Below are 23,024 nucleotides of genomic sequence, written 5' to 3' on the forward strand. Positions count from 1 at the left end.
TTCCATTAGCCCCCCAAAGTAGCTCACTTTTTTCTGCACTTCCCAATCGTTTTCTATCCACCCGCATATCTATGTTCACCCCGTTTCACTCACCACATTTTGCACCACTCCTCACTCTCACTCACTTTCACTCACGCATTCCACACACTCGTTCTCACTGTCTATCTCTCCTGTAATTTTTGTACTTTTTCTTCTCCTACTCCTTCTTAATCGTAATCGTTTCTTTCTTCCATTCTAATCAACACACCGCAACACATTCGTATGTGCGTGCGTGTGTGTGCTGTTACAGTGTGTCATTGCTAAATGCTTTTTCTCGATTTTCCAGATGTCGACAAAATTGAGTACGGCTTCGGAGTTAATTTGTTTTGATTTGAATTGAACATGTGGCAGGAGGATTTAATGCGATACTCACAGAAATTGCGGAATAAGTTAGTAGAAAGCTTTCCCGGATCATTGTAACCAACCAGACCCACATTCGACATTCTCCGACGCGCCTAGCATCGATTCTGTGCGGAAAGTGCGGGTGGAGGAAGAGGGGAGAAGCGGTGACGGCGGCGGTGGTCGTGGCGGCGAAGATGCGATGCAGAATGAGGAGAGAAGGAATGGGAGTTGGTGGTGGGACATGAGAGGAAGAGAGGGAGAGAGGGAGAGGCAAACCGGCAATGGTCACAGATTGAAGGATCTGTGTCCTCGTGCCCAACGTGTTGCTTACACGCATCCACACAAAACCATCCACTTGGGCACGTACCGGTGGTCATACAAGATCACCCCCCAATGTCTCTCTATCTCTCCTCCTCGATCTCGTTCTCTCTCTCTCTCTATGTGTTTCTCTTTCTTTCACCACCAACTCTCGTCCTTCTTTTGTTCATTCTCATGAGCTGTTTTCGTCTTCATCCACTGCGCAAACGAACGCTCACTCACTCGCTCTCTCACTCTCTGGCTCTCTTTCCTACCCACGCTCCATTTTCGCCATTACGAATCCATCCATCCAGTCTCCAACTAATCGAGCATCATCGAGCAAAGTGCATCCTATTGTTTTTTGGTCCCTTTTTAATGAAACGACACGCAGCTACTATAATAGTGAGACTAACTCTAACTAACTAACACGATTACTACCAAACTATGAATTCTATTCACTAAAAACAAAACGTACTAACTTACCGCTACCACTATCACTATGCAAATACTTTTCAATTACGTCTCTACACCCTGTGGTCCATTCGCTAGGTTTCGAGATCGCCAAATACACGAGTAGGGCGCAAGAATGAGTGGGCAGTATCAAGTGCCCAAGGTTCAAAACCATATAGCAAAGGTAACAGAAAAAAGCCCCGTAAATCAGATATTTTCGTAGCAACAGCAAAAATTCCCGAATGGACGATCTAGGATCGACGGTCATGCGTGCATGATCGTTTAGCAGATGGTTAGAAGTAGACGAACCAGGGGCTATCATCCATTCCGTACTATGTTCTGGCTTTTCCCCCATTCTTATTAACCTTATGACGTACTGGTTAGAACTTTCCTTTTCCCTTCTATTTGGTATCACCTGGATCAACTACAATCATTTCCAATCAGAGCAAAAAGGAACGATGAGACGATTTGCCCAACAAAAAAAAAAAACAACAACAACAACAATTTGTTCAATGCATTCTCCCTGTTACCCACTAGACCCAGCTCATTAGCATTTCACGCACGATCTCGCAACGATCGCTGCACGGGGTGTGATCCGTAAACATTTTATCGTACACATTTCTGGCATCAGCAGTGTCATCCTTAAATTAGTGGTAGAGAAAAACGAGAAAGAAAATATCGAAAAAAATTTATTAATATTACTACCCATACGCCTCAGCCAAGATTAAACAAACAAACAAAAAAAATATTAGAACGAACAAACTGAGCTAATTACACGAAACACACGAACTACACGAATGTTTACTCATACCCAAATTTAATTAGCGTAGTAGTAAAATGACATTACTCAGCGTGCGCGCGGCATCAGGCACGCGCCAAATCATCAATTATAGAGAATCTTGCGAAATTAATTAGTTCAATTGATTACTCATAAATACACAAACACGCGTATCGGATAAGCATCGTGCGGATAAGGCATCCCATTGTTGGTATTTCGATTTGTAAAAGGGGAAAACGCAGAAACTTACCAACGTACTCGGTTATTGTTAGAATTGTGTTCTTTTGCATATTCTATATTGCGCGCTGATCAGACAGAGTTTGTAAATTACAGTCCTAGTGGGCCCACGCGATACCATTGCGGCATGTACCGGTTAATGAATTTTAAATCAAATAGCTCTCTCTTTCACACACAACACAGACGCGACTGCGATTGTAAATAGCAGATGGGTTCGGAAGAGATCAAATTGTAAATTAAACGAGACAAACTAAAGCGCGTGGGAAGTCAAATTCCCTCCTAGTTGGTAGCAGCAGCGGCGCAGGAATCAATCTATGGCATCCGGGTGGCTGGTGTTGCAGATAGCCAGGGCCAGGTCAGATATTATCCACAACTCCCCAAACACACCTACACACACACACAGACCCAGACACACGCCGTGTACTTTAGCGCCGAAGATGCGCGATTATGAATTTAAACTATATTTTTAAAACAATACCTAAGCGAGGCTCTACTCTTAGTAAGGCGAAATATCGAACAAATCCATTGCAAATATCATGGCATCATACATAAAGCAATAAAGCATCCCGCGTAAAAACAGGTACCACAAAACCAGTGAGACCGTGTGCAAAAATAATACAACTACAGGCAGGGTGGAAAAAAGGGTGATCGTAACAAGGGGGAGAAGTTACAAATGTGCGGCCGTTTATGCGCGGATACGTGAACGATGAAGCAAAACAAACAACAACAATAAACAAATGCTATTGCGCAATGCGAATGTGTGGGCGAAACACCAGGTTTGTGGAACCTCTGGAACGCTCTCTGTACATAGCTGTGTCCTGTTTTCTTGGGTATCCGGTTCACGAACCCACTGTCTGAAGTTCGGGAATTCGTCTTAGTGAATGAACGGAAATATGCCAAAATGAATGAATCTTCACTAACACACAAACACACACACACACACAGTGCGCCTGTGCATGATCGCACGATCAAAACGGATAATACTTCTGGTAACAAGAGTGAGACAGAGAAAGAGTTGGTTAGAGAAAGAGGAAGACCCAGAGAGACTTGTCGGGGTGTACAGAGCAAAAAGGGAATCCGATCGATCCCATCCGATCGATCGATACACAATTTCTGGGCTATTAACTTCCATACACACACACACACACAAAAGAAACAAAAGAAGAGCTTCGGGTAGCTTCCTTTCGGACGTATTGAGGGAGGGGATGATGAGTTGGGGATAATTTTATATCCCTACTCTCCACATCACAATGTATACAAAAGCATGATGCACAAGACAGGATAAGCAATAAACGGCACGATCTTCCATGATCGTTCACGGGAGTTCACGGCTCATTTTATGCTTAGTACTACTTAGTAGCCTTTCCAAAGCGTGACTAGCTGCATTCGAAGGGGCGCATTGTGGGTGTGTTTGTGTTTGTTGCAGCACCTTAGCAGAAGCGAAATCCGTCACAGCAGCCGCAGCAATAGTGCAAAATGGCAAACGAAATTTGAACTGAATCGAACTATTGGTGAATGGTTGATATGAGGCAATTCGGAAAACCCCGTCCTCCTCCCCACAGCTCCCTACCCCACAACATGGCGGGGGTTGCCACTCATCGTTTCGTGTTGTCCACTCGTGAGCAAAGCCCGTATCACGCGCGCACAGTCCACACAAACACTCGTCCAAAAGCTCCTTCAACATTATATGTGTATATACAACAATCAAAACTGAGCATGTAAACGCGTGGATATACAGTACATTTAGCAATACAATGCATCTTAGCGTATCGTGGGGCAGGGTTCGTAGCGTTACCCGCCTGGTGTGACCCCGCGTGAAGGGAAGAATTGAACTTGAAATAAATAATATTCGCCACTGGCCCAAATCCGGAGAGCAACAAAAGGGGTGCAGGAAAACAACACATACACACTCATAAACAGGAGGTAGAATAGCGAACGCGCAGCAAGAGACGCCGGACAGGCACAGGGGTGGGTCAGAAGAGGGGACCCAGATGAACGAAAGAAGCCGAATCCAGTGATTTTATAGAAATACAAATAAACAATTTTAATAACGACCAAACTTAGTTATACTAAATATATATACATGAATATATATATATATATACATATACATATATATATATTAATATTTTATTGATTGCTAAGCAAAATTATAGAGGGAAAATCAAACGAGCGAAGAAGAAAAAACCAAGATCCAGTAAATGAAAGGAAACTAAAGTAAATCCAAAAAAAAACAAAACAACCTTGTCGATCGATCAAGACACAGCGACAGTGGCAGTGAATATACATAGGTATAATATATAAGTTATATAACGTGAACGCTAATCGAGGGACGAAAAGAGATGGTAAGCATTAACATTATAAGAAGCGCGTAGGAGAGAGGGAGAAGAAACAACAATGCATAACATAAACCATTAATTGACTACTAAAACACCAACAAGTGCTATTAGTAATAGAAATCGAATATTATCATATGTTATTGAAACAAGTAAAGAAAGCAACGGACGGTTAAAGTATAAAAGAACAACTACGAAATAAAACAAAACAAAGCCACACACCCATACACACATGAAACACACCAAACACAACATTATAACAAATTTATATAATAAAAAACAGAGAAAACTGATGGTCGCAACAAGCGAAAGCTCTATTGAAAGCGCAGTAGAAGATTAGGATGGGCGCGAAAAACAAAAGGGACATCCATTACAAGCATTACATACAGAATGGCATAGAAAACAAACATTCACACGCCTCTCACATACACACAGGCACACAAAAGTGAACATAAAGCCAAGGCAAAGCGAGGATACAAAGCAAAACAAAACGAAGGAGAAAACAAATTATCTAAATTGGTAAACCATTATCTGTACATACATTACTTTTGTTCATTATCAACGTTTTGGGTACTATTTTACTTATAAGTTCAGTGAAAAAATAGTTACTGCCTTACATAACTATACATATATATGTACACATAACTGTGTATGTATATAGATATAAATATACATATATATATATATATATATACATATACATATGAATAAACTAAAATGGAATAAGCATGAGCTATAAATGGGGAAAAGCGATGTAGTGGAATGACAGAAACGAAGAAGCTAAACAGAATACGGTTAAGAACAGAAAGAGGTGACCGCGTACTACCGGACAACTCATACACACCACAAAACAAACATAAATACACACACGACAAGTGACCAAAGTAATTGTATGAAACTGATGATTAAACAATGCGAGGTGGCAAAACATTTGTAAATACTTCCTTGTATACAATAACTCCAAGCTGTAAAGCCATTTGCAAACTCGAAACATACGCAAACAGCCACACACATTCGGTTCACCAAAGCACAACTACTTAAAACATAACAAAACCACAAACGCGCCAGTAACAATATATAAGTCAAGCTTGGACTTTGCAAAACTTTATACACGCTGCAAAACAACTTATGCAATTTTGTCACATCATTTAAATAAAAAACAAACAAACAAAACCACGATACGTTTTCCTTTACTATCAACCGAATTGAAGTTTCAACCAAAAACAAACGAGAAAAAATGTAAAAGGACCCTTGCTCGTGAATCGAAACAAACAATGACTTACATAAGCCAGACTAAACAAACAAAACGCACGCTCAAACTATTCACCACACACATACGTACACCCAAACACACATTCTTCAGCAAAAGGTTACGCGTTCACATCGGTAAAAGTGGTCTTAGGAATGCTCTAAAACTCTTCTAGATATAAGTTCTAATTCAATACTACCTAAACATGAAACACCAATCTCTCTAGGGTATGAGTAAGGAAGGTTTTGTTTTCCGTTTTTCATACGAACGACGACATGTTACAAACCAATTAAACGAAAGGAAGATAAAGCAAACAACAAAACTAATCTAATGAAAAAAAAACTGCCCCCGCGACTGTGCTACATGGCCATTATTAATGCGAAACGGTGAGAAAAAGCTAGGTTCCACGCCACTAGCAGCCATTGCAGCCATTAAAGCACACACACAGCAAAACAGGACACGCAAGTGGAGATTCTAGCTTAAGAATTGATTCTAGAGAGGAAACTAGAAAGTAAACCATAATCGAAAATGGAGCCGAATTTAGGGTTCATCGGCCGACCCGAGGGGAGGGTGCGTCCCTGGTGTAGCGGCCTCCCATCCCATGTCCCAAGCGGGAGGGTTTAAGTAAGTAAGTAAACAAAACTACCAGTGCAAGTAGGGAAGACAACAACCGAAACAAACTGGGGTGGAAAACATGTAGAGCTACAACGATTTCTCCCCCCATCTACACATTCTAAGGTTCTAAGGGTCGTTTTTTCGTTCGCTCATCGAATTTTGATCTCGTACATACCCGTTTTTACGTTTCGATACTTTCCTTAACTCTCCTCACCTACGATAAATTAATTTTAAAAAAACTGGAAACCACAGCAAAAAAAACACAAATGCAACATCAGCAGAAAATAAAACAAAATGAAAATAACGCACATACACATACATAAAAGGAAGAAAGAATAGAAAAAAAAACAATACTATTGCTTGTACAGAAAACAGAAATAAAAAACGAATCGTAAACACAAACACTCCAGTCCAGCAAAATGCCATTATCAGCTAAAAAGAATGCAAAAGAAGGAATGAGAAACCTCACACTCATAGCCACATGGAAGCACAAAACCAACTAAATGCAGTCGAGAAACATACATCAACTCATTCGTGTAAGTAATCAAGCAAACAGCAAAAAAAGCAAAACAAGTATCATAAGTAAAATATTAACCTAAGTCAGAACGGTGAAAAGGATAGAACAAAACATACAAAAAGGAAAAAAAAACAAAACAAAACACACAACCAAAACCCTAGATAGTGGATATGAAACAGCGTCAAATGTCGGTGAGCCATAGTTAAAAACGAAACTGACAACCAACAGGTGACAAACAGAGTAGAACACACACACCCTCTAACGTAAGCAATCTCACGCAGGCAAAACAGCAACGCAAATGAAATCAAACAGAGTCTGGGAGGAGTGCGAGCGAACAAAATCGAACCAACATGAGAAGAGAAAGAAAAAGACAAAACGCCCCAAGCAGCAGCAGCAGCGCACGGTGGTCAGTACCGGTGGACTAAAACGGCCCATTTTGCCAGTAAGGAATTCGTTATCCGTATCGTCCGTTCGGCATTGCAACTAATACATACATACATACTTACACGCACATACTTTCGTCATACATCCGCACACACATACAAACACTGTTCCGAAGTATCCGATTTAGCTAGCAGACATCGTGTAGATCCTGGGATTACTTCTAGGCAGGTGGATTTACTGCTGTGTTTGGTCCGTGTCTGCCCTTTTTTAGCCCTGCGCTGTCCCCTTGATTAACTCCACCACCCCACCCGTCGTCGTGGGGTGGGTGTGGTAGATGTGTGCGTGTGTATGTGTGCTGGCGGTCGTAAACAATTGATGATAATGGTAATAATCACTTTTCTCTTTGTCCCGTCGTTAGCAAAAGCGCTTCAAACCGTGAGAGAACACTAAACCAAAACAAGCACAGGCTAAGAGCTAACCATGGGACATGAAAACGAACACGGGAACAATGGGGGAAGAAGTAGTAAAGAAATCAAACAAACACCAAATTATGAAACGCATTGACTTGAAACCTTGTTCCGAGTGATTCCGAAGACGTGAGTCTCCTGGAGATCAGTAAGCTCCCGACAAAACAAAAACCGGAGAAAGAAGGGAAACTTTATTACCCAAAGTGCTTCCAGCAAAACTTTACCTTACAACATTTCGAACGTTTGCAATAACTGGTTCCGTTCTTGCTAACCTGTCTTGGTCTTGGCCCTCCTATCTCGTTCATGGGCAATCGGGATGAGAAAGGGAGGGAAAACAAAATGGGTGATGCTTCACATTCCTTTTTTTACTTAACTTTCTTCCAATTTTTGCAAAACCGCCACAAAGGCCACACAAAGCAAAACAGATAGAGAAAAATACAAGGAAGAGCATGAGAAAGAGAGAGAGAGAGAGAGAGAGAGAGAAAAGTGAGAGATAAGCCTAGAGCAATGGGATAGCAATGTAAGGCAGGTTTACACCTAAACGACTTTAAAAAAACATCTAAAACTAGCAAAGAGAGCAGCAAAAGCGGAAATCAAATACACAAATGGTCTGCATGCAATTAATTAGCGCAAAATTGTTATAGCTAAATATTCATTCAATTAAGTAGAGCAAAAGCAAAACAAAACGCATTAAAAAAACGTTGATCGTACTTTAAAAAAAAAACAAAACCAAATATCAACCATTTCGAACGAACGCTACTAAAAAAACGATCTAAAACAAAACAAAAACGTATTTTAAACACTCTAATGTAAACGTCAAATTGCCGCGTCAAGTTGATACAGGTATCGGTGAGCGGACAGGGTTCGCCGACACAATAGGGTCCATCGATTGCGGTTACAAGTACGCTAGAGAATCGAATTCTTCCCCCCTTTCTTCCCCTCCTTTTATATCCCTTCAAGGGATGAACTTACTTCTAAAGCCAAAAGAAAACACCAAAAAAGCACGCTGTTTGAATGCTGTCTCTAGTTTCTGTTTGAGCCGCAAAAACAATACTTTTAAGCCCCGTAAACCGTTAGCATCATTAGGCAAAAATGTTAAAATCGAACAATTCTAGAACAGGTACGATGCGACTAAACACTAAATACCACACTTGATTCTCTCGCGCGCAGTGAGAAAGCGCACCGGAGATCGGACGCGTGTGCGTTAATCGTCACGTTTGTTTTGATTTCTTTCTGAGTTGTGTGTTTGTGTGCAAAGCGCATTACTAGGTACGGTTACTTACATATACGTCGCTTTTCCGAAAAATGGCGCAAAAGAGATGTGCATGCGTTAGTGCATTTTCGTGCACGAATCTGTACAGAGAAGCTGGTGCAGCACGCTACTCACGCCACTGTAATTAGTAAATACGATACTTGTAGTTGATGCGGCCACCGGAGGGGGTCAGATAGCCGCTCAGGGCAGTGCAAAACCGTCACTATTTTCAAAGGCGAAACACACGAAGCCGAAACAGGTAGCTTGTTGGGACCAGGTCCACGCGTAGAAGAGTGTTGAGTTTGTGCTTCAAGCGTAGAGAAAACTATCGAACAACGTTTACATTCGGTTCTTGAAGGATGCTTTCCTTTATGTGCTCTTATGCAGCAGATCACAGAGTAGTCACGGAAGGCTGTACGGGAGATGCCTACAACAATTGACAGTTAGTCCGAGCAGCCGAGCAGTCTAGTAGTTGCCATAGAGAGGAAAGCATACATACACACATACACACAAGTAGGCCATGTCGAAAAGTGAGGCAATAGATGAATCGATGCGATGCGATCATACCCTAATCAAGGCTAGGAACACACAAGCGACCGCGTACTTTAACATAACATACCATACACTACATAAGCGCAACATAAGTTTTATATAGTTTTTCTCTCCTTCCCCATCTTAACACTACTTCTTCCGGGCAGCAAGGAATTTAGTGTACACACAAAACACTCACGGGGGTGGATGAATACGCTCATGCACTCGTGTTTGGTGCGAAAAATGCATTCACCCCACTCACACAACACACATCCGTTATGCATACGTTCTGTTTTGCGGATTAACAAAACAACTACCAAACAACAACATCATTACACGCAGAAACCGATTGTAACCGATACGTATGGCCATCGTATTTTTAATAAATCACTGCCAAAATCACTGAACGGACGGAATATTTGAAGCATGTGTTCACACACCACTCCAACACTTCTGGGCTATTGTCTGATATTTCTATCGTATAAATAAAACGAAACGGTGGGTAAGCGCAGAAAAAAAGATGAAAAAATAAGAAAACAAACGATAAACAACAACCAGAACAAAACCAAGCGAAAAACTAAACAAACTTAAGGGAAAAATATAAAAAAAACAACAAACAAACAAAAGTATAGAGAAAAAACGCTATCGCGATTGATTTACATTAGGAACATACTCACGACACCAATATAAAGAAAAAGGAGTTTTACGATTTAAACAAAAGTAAAGAAAAAAGTAGCAAAACAAGGAAAACAAACAACAAGCGAGGTTATTATATGACAAAAAAAAGATCATAATATTGAAATAATTCTAAAAGAACAATTCATATATCCACTAAAAAAACGAAAAAAAACTTCAATAAAGAACATTTTAATTCAATCCTTGTTACGAAAAAAAAAAACAGTGCAATGATGTCAAGATATCAAAAAGACGTTTTTAATTTTGAAATCATATTATTGAAATATAACATTATGTAAATTTTAACAAAGATACAAAACATTTATAATATAATTTACAAAATAAAAAAATCTGTACAACAACGTGTTTTTATTGCGGAAAACACGGGTACAGGAAAGAAAATTTTTACTTAATTTGCGCGCTTGCACAGTGGGACGGCTGGTGGACATGCTTGTCGAGCAATCTGCTGTTCGCACACTGGTCGCTTATTTGCCTTATTTTGGATCCAATTCTTGACCTCGTTTTCGTTATACAAATTTTAACACAAGTAAATTGTGCGTTAAAACGTGCCATTAGAGGCCGTTTTCTTGTTTTTAAATTGAAATCAAATTATGTTTTATGTAGTTATTTTAACTATCTTTTCTAAATTGTCATCACTTCTCATGCATTCAAGTCTCCGTCGATTGAAGTTAAATCCATTCGAAACAACCCATTCAATTCGTATCCTTTGAAGCCAAGAAAACATTCACTTAGAAAGGATTCTTTCTTGCACAACAAAACAACCCCATCAAAATACATCCTTATTTCGTGTGAGATATGAGTGTTAGTTTATTCAGCGAGTCTGTACGGAGATGTGAGCTCGGTGTGTAAGTGTAAACTCCATCCATGCGCTACACTACATTACTAAGGCGGTAGTTCGTATAAAAGCATAAAATCAATTCCCATTTAACCTCCACCCTTACGTTGTACCGAAGATTACGCCGCGTTCCATCCACTTAATTGCTACACATTCTAACACAACCGTGGAGTCAAAGGTTGACGGCCGTTGCACTACAAATATGCGCTAAAAACGGTGTCTTACAAGCTGTGACTAATATCCTGCTACGATTGCCGGGTAGTGCGAGTAGTATCTACGTTGCATGACGTTGAGAATTTCATTCGTTTATCACAGGTATCGTCCCTTCGGTCCCAGTACGGTCCGTCCGTTTTGCTCCTGTGTCCGTGCGTTGCGTGTTGCGATTCGAATGTGTGGTTAAAATTAAAGGTATTAGTCGTTTATCGCTACACACCATCCGTGGCGTGTCGTGTTATTAGCTAGTAATTCGTGTAAAACATTCACTTATCCGTAGTTGCTGCACGATTCAACGCATGCAAACGGTCGTGTAATTGTGGCCTGTTTCATACCCGCAGAACCTTCTGCACGTCATAAAAAAAAACAATTCCGATCTTATCTACGCTTAGGTCTACTATCGCAAGCTCTTAAAGACACTTAATATGCGCGCAGTTTCGATGCTGGCCGTGTGTCTTCATGAGCTCGCCTGGATATCGCCTTGTTCAAGGGCAGGGATTCACTTTTTGTATTTGCTCGATCGGCCGCTCGCTTAGCAGCAGTGGTAATATGTAGGAACGGTTTCTCCCGGTATCGCAGTGTTAGTGTTAGTGGGCAGTAGTCGGTGGAGAGGAGCCATTACGAGCAGTTTGGTAGCGAGCGACCGATCGGAAGCTTGGCACGTGAGATAAGGGAAGCATCGCCTCGCACTCCTTCCAATTCTACCAGTTGTCGCGTCGTTCGCGGCTCACCGTCGTGCGGCTCTGCTTGATGTACGTCGTCCTCGTGTCCATGTCCATCGTACCCGAACCATACACCGACGAGTTATTCTAGAATATTCCACAAAAACAGAACGTTAATGTCTAAGCTTGTGTCGCACAGACACGGGCGATTCTTACCGCTTCCGAGTCGGCTCGAAGGTCAAGATGGTCCTCGGGGATGATCCAACGCTCGGTGAACTCACTAGCCGAGCGAGCCAAGCTCGGATGGCTCAGAGAACGCTGCAGTGAGCGCTGATCATACCGTGCCTCCTCATCGTCATCATCATCGAAGTAAGCCTTGCTGTGGGACACAATGTACGAACTGCCCTCTTCTGACGGTTCACCACCACTTCCGGAACGGGCCGGACCTCCGCTCATCCGTCCAAAGTCCACAATCACCTCGGACATCGAGCGCATGTCGATGTTGTTCGAGTTATACGAAGAACGGGAGGTTCGGCGCGAACGAGATCCGCTCGCGAGTGAACCTGCATGGGCGGCGTAGCCCAGGTTTGTTGCTGCCACCAATTGGGGCTCCTGGGTGATCGTGCGTACGGAAGAGTCACCGTCACTATCGTACTCGTACAACGTCGGCAGCGAGCTACGACGAGATCGAGTGTCCCAGGTTTCGCGCTTCTTGCTACGCTTTGACTGACGCAACTCCACGTCCTCCGGTGGCGCCAGAATGCGTATGATGACGTCCCAGGAGCGTGGCTCGAACAAGTTCTCATAACGCGCATCCGAACGGATTCGTTCAAAGTCCTCTCGAACCATTGCCTCCGACAGCATCGTGCTGAAAGTGATGAACGTGAGATACGCAGATATAATTTCCGAAACCGCATTGAAACACGCTGACATCCTCCACTTACCGCAGGGTCGATTCAGTCGTGATGATCTCCTTCCACTTCAGCTTGTCGTCGTAGCTTAGCTGGCGCTGCAATGGATAACGATGCAGATCGGTGTGCAGTGCGGCCGTTGAGATGGATGTGTCCGGCATGTCGACCTCCTGCAATACCCGGATCAGCACGTCCCAGTTCGAGACGGAGCGATCCTCCGGCGGCAACTCCACCGGCTTCATGTTACCGACCAGCTCGGGGCTACGCAGCTCGTCGGCCGCATACGCGCTCGGCAGGTAGGTCGAGGAAGGCACTGGCATGTGGGCGGATGCAACCGATGGTGCACCGGAAGCGCTGGACACATCCGAGAAGTCTTCCCACTGGCGCTGACGTTGCGCCTCATAGTTGCGAATCGTGACGTCCCAAGTGGGATCGATGGGTGGCGGCGGCGGAGCGGGTACTGGCACCGGTCGGGCCTTGTACTCCGTCACCAGCCGCTTGTGCCGCTCGACGTCCTCGATGGTCGTACGCTCGGTGACGGTCGTGAGGAACAGGTCATCTACAACGTGAGACTTGAGTTCAGGCTTTTTGTACACGGCGATCGGTGGCTCGGGCAGCTGCTGCACCGCGTCCTCGGCGCGGTTAGTATGGCTAGTGACGTGCGTGCCAGTTAGCTGATAGAGGTGCGACGCGTCCACGAGCTCGGTCAGCGAGTGTGTGTCGTGGGCGCGCGGCCCGTCTGGTACCTCCAGCCAGCGTCGGTTGGTGCTCGAGGTCGTTACCTGCAGGGGTGAGGGTGAGGAGGCAGTTTGACCGGAGGCCGTAGCGGCCGTCCACGATCAAACAGTCAAGTTAGTATGGCGGTGCGATAATGCGACAGAAAGACACACAGGGTTTTTTGTGAAGGAATTGTGGGCAATCTGTGTGTTGGTATCAAACGGAGGAAGGTGGGAGAAATGTAGGACAGGGGACGGGGAAAGAGAGTATAGGACAGGAGTGAGATCAGGGTGCTGTTTTGTATATTAACCGTTGTGTTATAGCGCGGCATCGGTGGTGGACTGGGCGGGTAGTCGAGATGTGCCGGAACCGTATGCAACTCCGGAACGTAGGTAAAGTGCGATTGAGCTCCATCCGCAGCCATCGACTCCGTGGTCATCACACTGTCACGGTCTTCCTGTGTCTCGAGAATCGTCGACAGGTTGTTGCGATCTCCGCCATGGCTCACGAGCGTGCTGCTGTTGCTCTCGGTGTCCGACATCGACGAGCCACTCATCGAGGGCAGCGAGGACGGTGGTGGCGGGGACCGTTTCACCCGAACCTGGATGTCGAACTTGGGCGATGGTGGCAACGCCGCACTCGCCAGATGAAGTTCATGCGTCTGTCCGTACGCCTGCATGTGATGGTCGCCCGAGGCAAGACTCATTCCATCGTGGACATATGCGCCATTCTCGTAGGCACTGCTGCTACCACGCGAGCTCACCGGCAGCGATCCCGTCTCCACCTCCTCGTTCTCTGACTGTGACTCACTCGGATAGTCCGACGGGATCAGGGCACCTTCGCTACCGGAAGAGCTCTGAATTGGAGGCGGCACGGCAACAACCGGACGTGCCACCTTAAATCCTGATACGCTTCCTGCCACGATGGTGGAGTGCCGAAGACGCGACGTTGGTTGCAGTTGGTAGTACAGGTAGTGCCAGTGGAGATGTGGTGAGATCAGTGATCAGTTCGAGGTGCGATTTGGTTTAGCGTTTGGCACGGTCAGGTGCACGAATTTAGAAAGAGATGAAACGAATCGTTAGAGAGTGGTTATAGGACTTGGTCGGACTTCGTCAAAGAACGACCGTGCTTCAGAAAGTCAGATTAACATTAGTCTTATTGGGTGCAAACGATGCGTTAGAGCTGGGTTTGCGCATAGCCCCCCCCACTGTACGTTCGCTGCCAGTAGCAGAGTATTTCCCATGCATTACCTATGCTTCCGCTTTCAAGGGCAGTAATCTCGGAACCGCTACCAACGTGGACCACACGACGAACGATCGGAATCGGACGGCGGCGTAGACAGTAGTAGGATACTCCCAAGCCGAGCAGGAGCAACGTAAGGAACATGATGGCGCAGATGATGAACAGAATCTGAATACCCTTCAGTGGTGGTTCAATAACGGCAGCCTCGTTAATGCTGGAAAATAATGAAAAGAGATGTTGTCTGAAAGTGCTCGCCCAATAACTTCCCAATCCCTTACATCGGAGCTGGAAGACCTGCCGGAATTGGTGCAACTGGTGGTGGATATCGACACACGATCGTGATGATTTCGTCGCCATCCATCTCAAGACCCGGATGGAACCGTACCACAATATTGTTCGTGAAAACTCGTTGAGGTCCCTACCGGGCAGAACATGAATCAATGACATCACCCGGACATCGACTGCTTTCCGCACTGCTTCCCCTGCTTACTTACCTGCTTCGTTCCACATCCTTTCAGTGGGAGATCGATTCGATAGCTGAGATCACCCTTACCACTCGTCTGACAAGCGCTGTTGCGATCGTAATCGGCGTACGCCTTACCGTAGAACGGTTCGTTGAACTTCAGCTCTACCTGCATGAAGCCGGCGGCACAGTTGAGGGCCGCTTTCGTTCGATTCAGGAAGATGATCGGGCTTAGATCGTCCAGTTTCGTAACCTGCGGTTATGTAAGGAAGGTAAGTTGTTGACCATCGTTGTCGTTTGCATGAGCTTTAGGTGCAGGTTTTACCTTTCCATCCAGGGTGGCTTCTTCCGGCAGACCTTCGCCCTGGTACTCAATACTATTGGCCTGCGAGGCATAGTTCGATTGAGCGTGTGTCCTTCCCGGCCACACCACTACGACAGCGCAGGCGAATAATATTAAGCTTCGCAGCGAACTCATCTGTAAGGAAAGAGGTGAAACAATACAATTTGAATAAAATTTTTTGTTTGCTTGTGAAGAGTATTATTTCCCGCAGAAAATACGCCTAAAAGTATGCAATGTATTATTTCTACAGATTTCTTCTGAAGAGCTTATGTCATCCGGATTACAATTTGCTTCTTATTCACATCTCATTGACTGTACATAATGAAGGCCAAATGCCTCCCAGGAAGGGTTTATAAGAAAATTCGTCAATGGAAGTAAAACAATTAAATGGCGGGTTCACCCCAAGTACGCAGGTTATGAAAGTTTATGTCCAATCATAATGCTGTTAAGCGAACTAGAGTTCTAAACAACCAAACCTAAAGTTCTAGATCGTCTTTATTGAAACGACATGATCAAGAAACAGTAAGACACCTTTCTGAGTGACATAAAACAATACCCAATCTTTAACAGCCCAACAACTTCCATAAGCTTTTTACACATTTCGTTCCAAAACACCTTCGATAACGATCGAAAGTCACCTTTTTGGGTGCATTCCTCCGTTCCCATGATCGAGATTTCGATCAAAAACCCATCGAGCGGCAAAATAATTAATGGAATAGGTAACCAACTGAAACATTGTCTATTATTTCTCTAATGATTTCAACAGCTCACTTCCCTGGTGGTGCGGTACTTTCATTTTTCGTAAACACCCAAGCTGCTGCCTGGGTTCCGCTCGTGTGGATGATATTTACCAGTCCTTTTACTGATATTTACCCATTCTTCCAAATCGATCATGCGTCCGTGACTTTATATCGTTCCCTGTGTGAGTGTGTGTGTATGTGTGTTTGTTTTTATGATATTTCTGCCGTCTTGTGTCCACAGGCACATTGCAGGCTTCAAACCGATACCTTGGCTCCAGGCGTTTTTGTATGTGAGTGCGTGTGCAGAAAACAACAGTCTGCAGCAAGAGGTACAAGAGGAAGGAAAACAGACAAAATCCCCGACGAAAATGGACATGACATTTTTGCGCAATCGAAACCGGTTGCACACGTCATGCTTCAGCACGGCCCCGGTTCAATGGAGTTGCTGCTACGGGCTGGTACTGCTCCGGTCAGTTTGTCTTGCAGCGAGCGACCATTTGCTATTGGCGACCGGTGCTTTGGTCCACGACAACGATCCCCGTGTGGAGCGGCCGATCGAACGCAGCTAAATAAATTTACGAGCACCAATGCTGTAGGGCTACGATACGTTGTTCGCAGCTGCCCAGGGTTGAGAAATTGCATGTAAAACCCACCTGAGCTGAGCTTCTCACCATTTCGCACAGCGGACGGAGCGCTATCTGGTTTATCAACATCGACCCCTACGCTCCGTTTGTTTGCTGTTGCAATAGCATAAGCCCAAGAAGTGTGCATACACGGGTTGCAAATCTCGCACAGAATGAAGCTCACACACATTGTAGCAACAATTATAACAATTACCGTGATGGAAAAGCGCTGATAGAATGAAAATATATTTAACAACCGAGATGCCTTGCTTTGTTCATTGCACCTTCATTAACATCTCGCTTCTCTGTAGTTGAAATCACTTTTAACAGGCGAGCTTTCACAATCTTCCCCAAGTAACTTATCAACCCGTGTTGACGGTACCGTCTGATGCTTCGTTCCAACGACCCGCTCACGCAGATGCGTGTAGGACGCGGCCAATATCTAATGCTTCGTACGCTCCCAAATGGAACAGGGTCAATGCGCATCGTGTGCTGTCTGTGAAACATTTTGAAGCCGAAGTTTGTTTCTAACACACCCAGATCAAACGCTATTCAATGTTCAATCTCCCAACTGCACGGCCCTGATGAAATCGTGGCAGTATTTGCAATTGGAAATAGTTTGCAAGTGCGTTAGCGCGTTTGTGTTGGCTGAAGGCACAGCCGTAAAACCTTCCACTTGGCTAGCGAACTGCGAGAACTTCATTCGAAAAACGTCAGTCACTAGGCAATCAACTCGGGCACAGAATTCCAATGAAATTGTCACCTAATGGAGGGTATTATTTATTCCGGTGCTGATGCCGAGTGGCCGGATGGAGTTGGATGCGTCACGCCGTTACTCAGAACTCAGGTTCGAGTGAGACGATCGAAACGTACTTTGGTGGAACACATGGCTTTGCATTGTTGAGGGCTTAATGGGCCATGAATCAGTCAGAACCTCGCTTGCGTTGGTGTGTGTAGTACGTGATGCGATGGAGATTACTGATTTTTGTTTTCTGTTTGTCGATGAATGATTACCTTCCCGTTGGGTAACAAACAGGCCTGTCCCAGCAGTAGGAAAAGCGGCACATAATTCTCAATGCTATATACAGCCAGAATATCTCCTGACCCGACAACTTTTTGACAATTTCGCCACGATTGTCTCACCAAGATGACGTCAACTCTTGGCGAAGTCAACGCACGAGCAGTCCGGCGTTTCACTCCATGCCCGATGTGCCCAAAATTGTACAAGACAACTTTACTCCACGAGAAAACCCACCTTCCGGGAGAAAAGTGGGACGATTGAGGCTTTCGGTAACTCCAACGACGACGACGACGCCGACGAACCCCCGTTAGATACACGCCAACGAAATAGAACACGCTGTTGTGTGCCTGCCCGTAACACTTCCCGCGGTGGCCTTCATTTAGGCACTTTAGTTGCACGGCCAAATGTACCCTCCAGTACTCGAGTATCGCCTTCAGAAGGGGGAGCAGATTTTCACGCGTGTGGGAGCGCTCTTTTTCCCTTGGCGCTTTTGCTCGCAGTTGTCCGATCGTTCGTGATTCTCTTTGGAGCTAGACACACTTCCGCTGTTGTGCATGAGTTAACTTGTGGAAAGAAGAGCCGAAATGAGAGTAAAACAACGCTTTACGTTGTTTACTGAACTACTACCGCCGACTTGTTGGAGTTGTTAACAATATAACGCAACGATCCACAGAAATGATCAATCAAGCAAACTTCATTTGGCGTGTAATTTGCATAAAACATTTCCTTCTTCTTTACAGCCATCGTCACAAGTACCCAATGGAAAGAAATTTGCTTTTAAATGTTGCTGCTAGGTGTCGTACAAAAAAGTTGGACATGATTGTTTTAAAAGCACTTTTGCACCGCCAATCGCAGAAAAAACCCTCGGTCATCAATCAAACAGAATAATGGCGAGCGCATTACAAGAACGGGCATTTCTTTCCCGTGGGCTAATCTCGGGATGCAATGCAATCAGCTCAACACAATACACCCTGTGTTCGCCAAACCGGTTTTGACCATTTTGCGACCTCAAACCCGTGGGGGGGGGGGGGGGGGGGGGGGGGGGGTGAGGGGTTAAGCTGGAGTCCAGGGTCCCGGGAGCTTTAAGGTTGTGCTACAGACTCCGGTCCGATTAAGCGATCGCCGCTTCACCGTTCCCGCGCACAAAGACCGAGAACTCAGCTCGCGCGCGTTGTTGGTTCGGACGGGTTCCGTTCTGTGGGAGTAGGAGTGCATGCAAAATCAGCTTCCAGGGTCAACCTACGCGCATTACGACCAACCGATCCGTTCCTTTCCAGTCGCCATTTTTTCTTATCCGTTGTGCGAGTTCAGCGCGGCCCGATGGGATTATAGCGCGTTCCTGCTAGGGACTCTGGTGGTGAAAATTACATAATTATAAAGGCGCTGGAATAATCGGTTCCTTCATCTCCCATCCTGCCGTCCGGGTGGGTAGCATCGGATGCCAACGACGCAATTCGTGACCAGTTGAAACGGACGGGTATTACGGGTCCAACACATCAATCATTGTGGCTTTCGGCGATTTTTTCGCAAAGCGAGCAGTCAATCATAATTGAATGAATCAAATATCGGCCCGACTACCTGTGACTTTGCTGTCTGTGCCCCTAACGCTAAGAAGAGCTTTGTTCGGTGAACGTCAACTACCACCGTTCGGCGGCGCGTAGGTATCAAAAGGCCCCAAAAAACCTCCCCTCCGCTAGTCGATCGACGTCATAGGTCAGCTCGCGAGAACTAGCTCGACCAAAACGGTCCGAACACGGTCAGCTGCTTTTTGGAATTGCTAGTGAACGAAAAACCCGGCCTCAATTGTCCGAGTCGACTTGAGATGAATAATCGGCCGATGCTCTTGCTTCGCTGGACGCAAAGGAAGTACTCCACAGCAATACCACATGCCCAAGATATCTGGCTGGAGTGCTGGCTCTCCGATACTTAAGGTGGATTCTGTGCCTCGCAAGACAAGTTGTACACCCACATAGCACTGTCATCTCCCACGAACGGCAACAACCCGATGAGGAAACTCGTTCGCGCACAAATACTACGGGTGATGGAGGGACAAAGAAGAAGACGAAGAAAGCCCCCCCCCCCCCCCCTCTCAGTACCAAACCGCGATCGTCCGCGACAAATGGCAGCGGAATTCGCCCCATCCAGATTCAAGGTTGTTGTCGTTGTGGTCGTCACTGGGTGGGTGCTTGTGTTCGTGTGGTGTGGGTTGGTCAGTGGTGAATCGTGCACCCGAACCCGCCAGCATTGCACATTGGCTCCCGATCGTTTACGATCACGGTAAGAAAGTTTTATAATATTTTATTATACGACGACCTCGGACAGGGCGAGATGAAACGCGGAAGAATGTTTCGCGATTTTATGGACCGTACGACAGGTAGGTTGCATCCTGAGTGCATGTGGCTTGCTAATCCATGCCATAACGGATGTATTCCAAAGGACAATCATTTGCAATGCGCTCGTCGACTGCGTTGGAGCAGCAACAAATAGCGTGCAACAAACACATACGACAGAGAAAGGAAACAATGAACGCCTCAATGCACCCATACAACGCCAAACCGAAAGCAAACGATGGTCTCATCGTTCGTTTCGTGCATTCGTACGGCAGTACGGCTTTATATAAGTGATCGTCAACAAAACGGAACACCGAACGGCGAAGAAGATCGCGCTGGAAAATGCAGTTGTAACGAACTGCTCGAATTTTCCCTCCACTTACCTTTTTTCCAGGGCTGTGCTGTGGCGCTGGTTATAAATGCGGGCAGTTTCGAATTCACTAGTGCTCCCTTATTCCAGAGTCATTCACGGCCTTCACTCGAAATTCCATCCAGAGACCAATAAAGACGAACGCGCAATGCGGCCGAACTCCGCAAGATTCCGCGAGATTTGAGCACTCAAAACGCACACAAACGCACTGGAGGAATTTTCCGCCTTTACCTATAGCTGCAAAACAAATGTTGACTATTACAGAGTTATTATTTCACTTTTACATTCACTTTTTTTCTTTGCTTCGCGAATGCGCACACACTCGTCGTCGTCGTCGTTGATAGTGGTGGTAAGCGATATGAACTCCACAGTGTAACACACGCGCGTTAAGTTGGCCCCCGTTGTCAGCAGGGTGCAAAAAGCAACAAAATGTGTGCGGAAAGCAGATGGAAAATAATAAAATCACCACCACGATGCACCAGCGAAGCGAGAAAAGCTGTTTGAGATGAGTGAAGCTGCGCGAAGGAAATAGCGAATGGGACGGCGGCAGTTTTAAATCACTTCAGCCCCCTGGGGGCGAGCTTTTCGTATCTTCTCTTTCACTACGCTTTCGCATTCGCTCTCACTGTTTCCGACACACCACAAACGCACATTGTTCACCACATTTCCCTTGGGGGGGACGATGGGGGTTTAATTTTTCCTCAAATTACTTTACGTTTTCGATCAACTGTCAAACAGCTGTTGTACCGTTCCGTTTACAAAACTGTGAATAGAAGCGCGAATAGAAGAACAGAGCGAGCCCACAAAAAAAAATACAGCCAGCACGGCGCAACGCGCGCCCGAAAGCACCTCGTCTAGGATGGAGTTGTTGATCTTGCCAGCTCCAACTTCTCACTGACGGGAGCAATGCAGTAGAAAACAAGTTTTGCCTCGCTCCAAACTTACTAAATTGCTCTCTCTAATTGAGCTCCCATGCTCACTTCTGCACGCACATTCACTCTCCGAAGACTTCTCTCCATGCATACAACCCCCCCTTGTGAACGGCTGAAAGATCAGTGACCGTATTTTTGAGCGAGAGTCTTCGATTGTGCTGGAGGTTTGGCTTCAGTGGAGCACGGAATGGTATTTGAGCAAGGCACTACGTACAAAACGATGACAACAAAATACGCGAAGGCAGATTCCCAACCCAGATGTGTTGGCTCTAGCGGGGGCTAATTTTTGACGTTTCTGTTACATAAGACTTGTACGGGCGATCAAGCGAGGAACCTTAATGATGTGGTTACGATTCATCTTTTTGTTTGTTATCTGGTTTTCCATTCTTCATGAAGATGAACCGAAATAAACTGTTTTAACGGATTGAAATACGCATTAGTTTTATAAAAAAGCTAGTTTCATTATAAAAATCGTGTCGAAAAAAACCTTGTGCACAATATTCGAAGCATTTTTCGTGCACGCCTAAGGGTATGCAATCGAGTGCTTCGTAAGATGTAGCAGTTCAGTTGTACTGTGACTTTCTGATGCTGTGTCAATGTAGCTAAGCTGTGGTAGAGCTGCTTACACCAACGCGATACCACAGACACAAATCATTATGTCGACTAAATCGACTTTGGCGCTATTAACAAGAGTTCATTGCTTTTTTTAGCACACAACAAGCAAAAACTTCAAAAATCGCTTAGAAAATCATCTTAATTAAGAAAACTCATCAGTTCGAGCTAGTTGATGAACAAATAATTCGTATAATAGATAGTTCCCACATCAAGCATTAGAGTATTCACTCAATTCTTACCATCTCTCGAATACTGTCATCATCCATCACAATCTTAAGTACATCGCAAAGTCCTGTTGTTTTGTTAAATATGTTTTCACACCCAAAATATATTTACATTATACACATCGCTATCGATCACGATCAGTCTAAGTTACTGTAACAAAACACTTACTGAGCACAGTTTTCATACGGTATCTATATTAAACTTATCCTTCTAATCCTACTATGAAGCATGCCGGCTACAGGCACGCCCAACAGAAATCACCCTTGCTAGTAATGTATGTAGTAAACGTAATGTCTCTCTAACCAACGAGTCGAGCACGCAGCATCACCACAATCGGCAAACCCTCGCGTCGGCGGAATTGGTGGAAATTTGGAAGCTCAGCCTCAGTCCGTGCTCACACTTAACACACAAATGCTCACACAAACAAGCGGGAAAATACACTGATAAGCGTTACGTTTTGCGGTCACGCTACACACACGCCTCACGGTACGCTACGCTGCCCAAACCTGGGTAAACCAAAGCATTAGTTCTAGGACGCGGCCAACGAGGAGCGCTTTCCGGGGTTTTGGTTTTTAAACTCCGTCGCGTGCGT

General features: G+C 45.0%; 1 protein-coding gene across 1 annotated transcript; it reads right to left on the reverse strand.

The window, feature by feature from the left end:
• Positions 1-11,939: 11,939 nt before the first annotated feature.
• On the reverse strand, positions 11,940-15,711 carry LOC128719400 (uncharacterized). Its single transcript, XM_053813025.1, has 8 exons — positions 15,559-15,711; positions 15,265-15,486; positions 15,049-15,188; positions 14,779-14,984; positions 13,839-14,443; positions 12,845-13,593; positions 12,117-12,768; positions 11,940-12,047 (listed from the first exon to the last, which is right to left on the reverse strand). The coding sequence occupies exons 1-8, from the start codon at positions 15,709-15,711 to the stop codon at positions 11,940-11,942; spliced, it is 2,835 nt and encodes a 944-aa protein (XP_053669000.1).
• Positions 15,712-23,024: the final 7,313 nt, after the last annotated feature.

This window comes from Anopheles marshallii, chromosome 2 (genome assembly GCF_943734725.1).
Source record: "Anopheles marshallii chromosome 2, idAnoMarsDA_429_01, whole genome shotgun sequence".
Lineage (NCBI taxonomy): Eukaryota > Metazoa > Arthropoda > Insecta > Diptera > Culicidae > Anopheles > Anopheles marshallii.

What these genes read in the sequence shown, in the direction of transcription:
- LOC128719400 (XM_053813025.1), bottom strand. Translation starts at nt 15,711, where the DNA reads ATGAGTTCGCTGCGAAGCTTAATATTATTCGCCTGCGCTGTCGTAGTG. An exon ending in CCTTGAAAGCGGAAGCATAG is followed by an intron (nt 14,444 to 14,778) that starts GTAATGCATGGG and finishes CCATCGTGGCAG; the next exon opens with GAAGCGTATCAGGATTTAAG. An exon ending in TGCCGCGCTATAACACAACG is followed by an intron (nt 13,594 to 13,838) that starts GTTAATATACAA and finishes TCACCCCTGCAG; the next exon opens with GTAACGACCTCGAGCACCAA.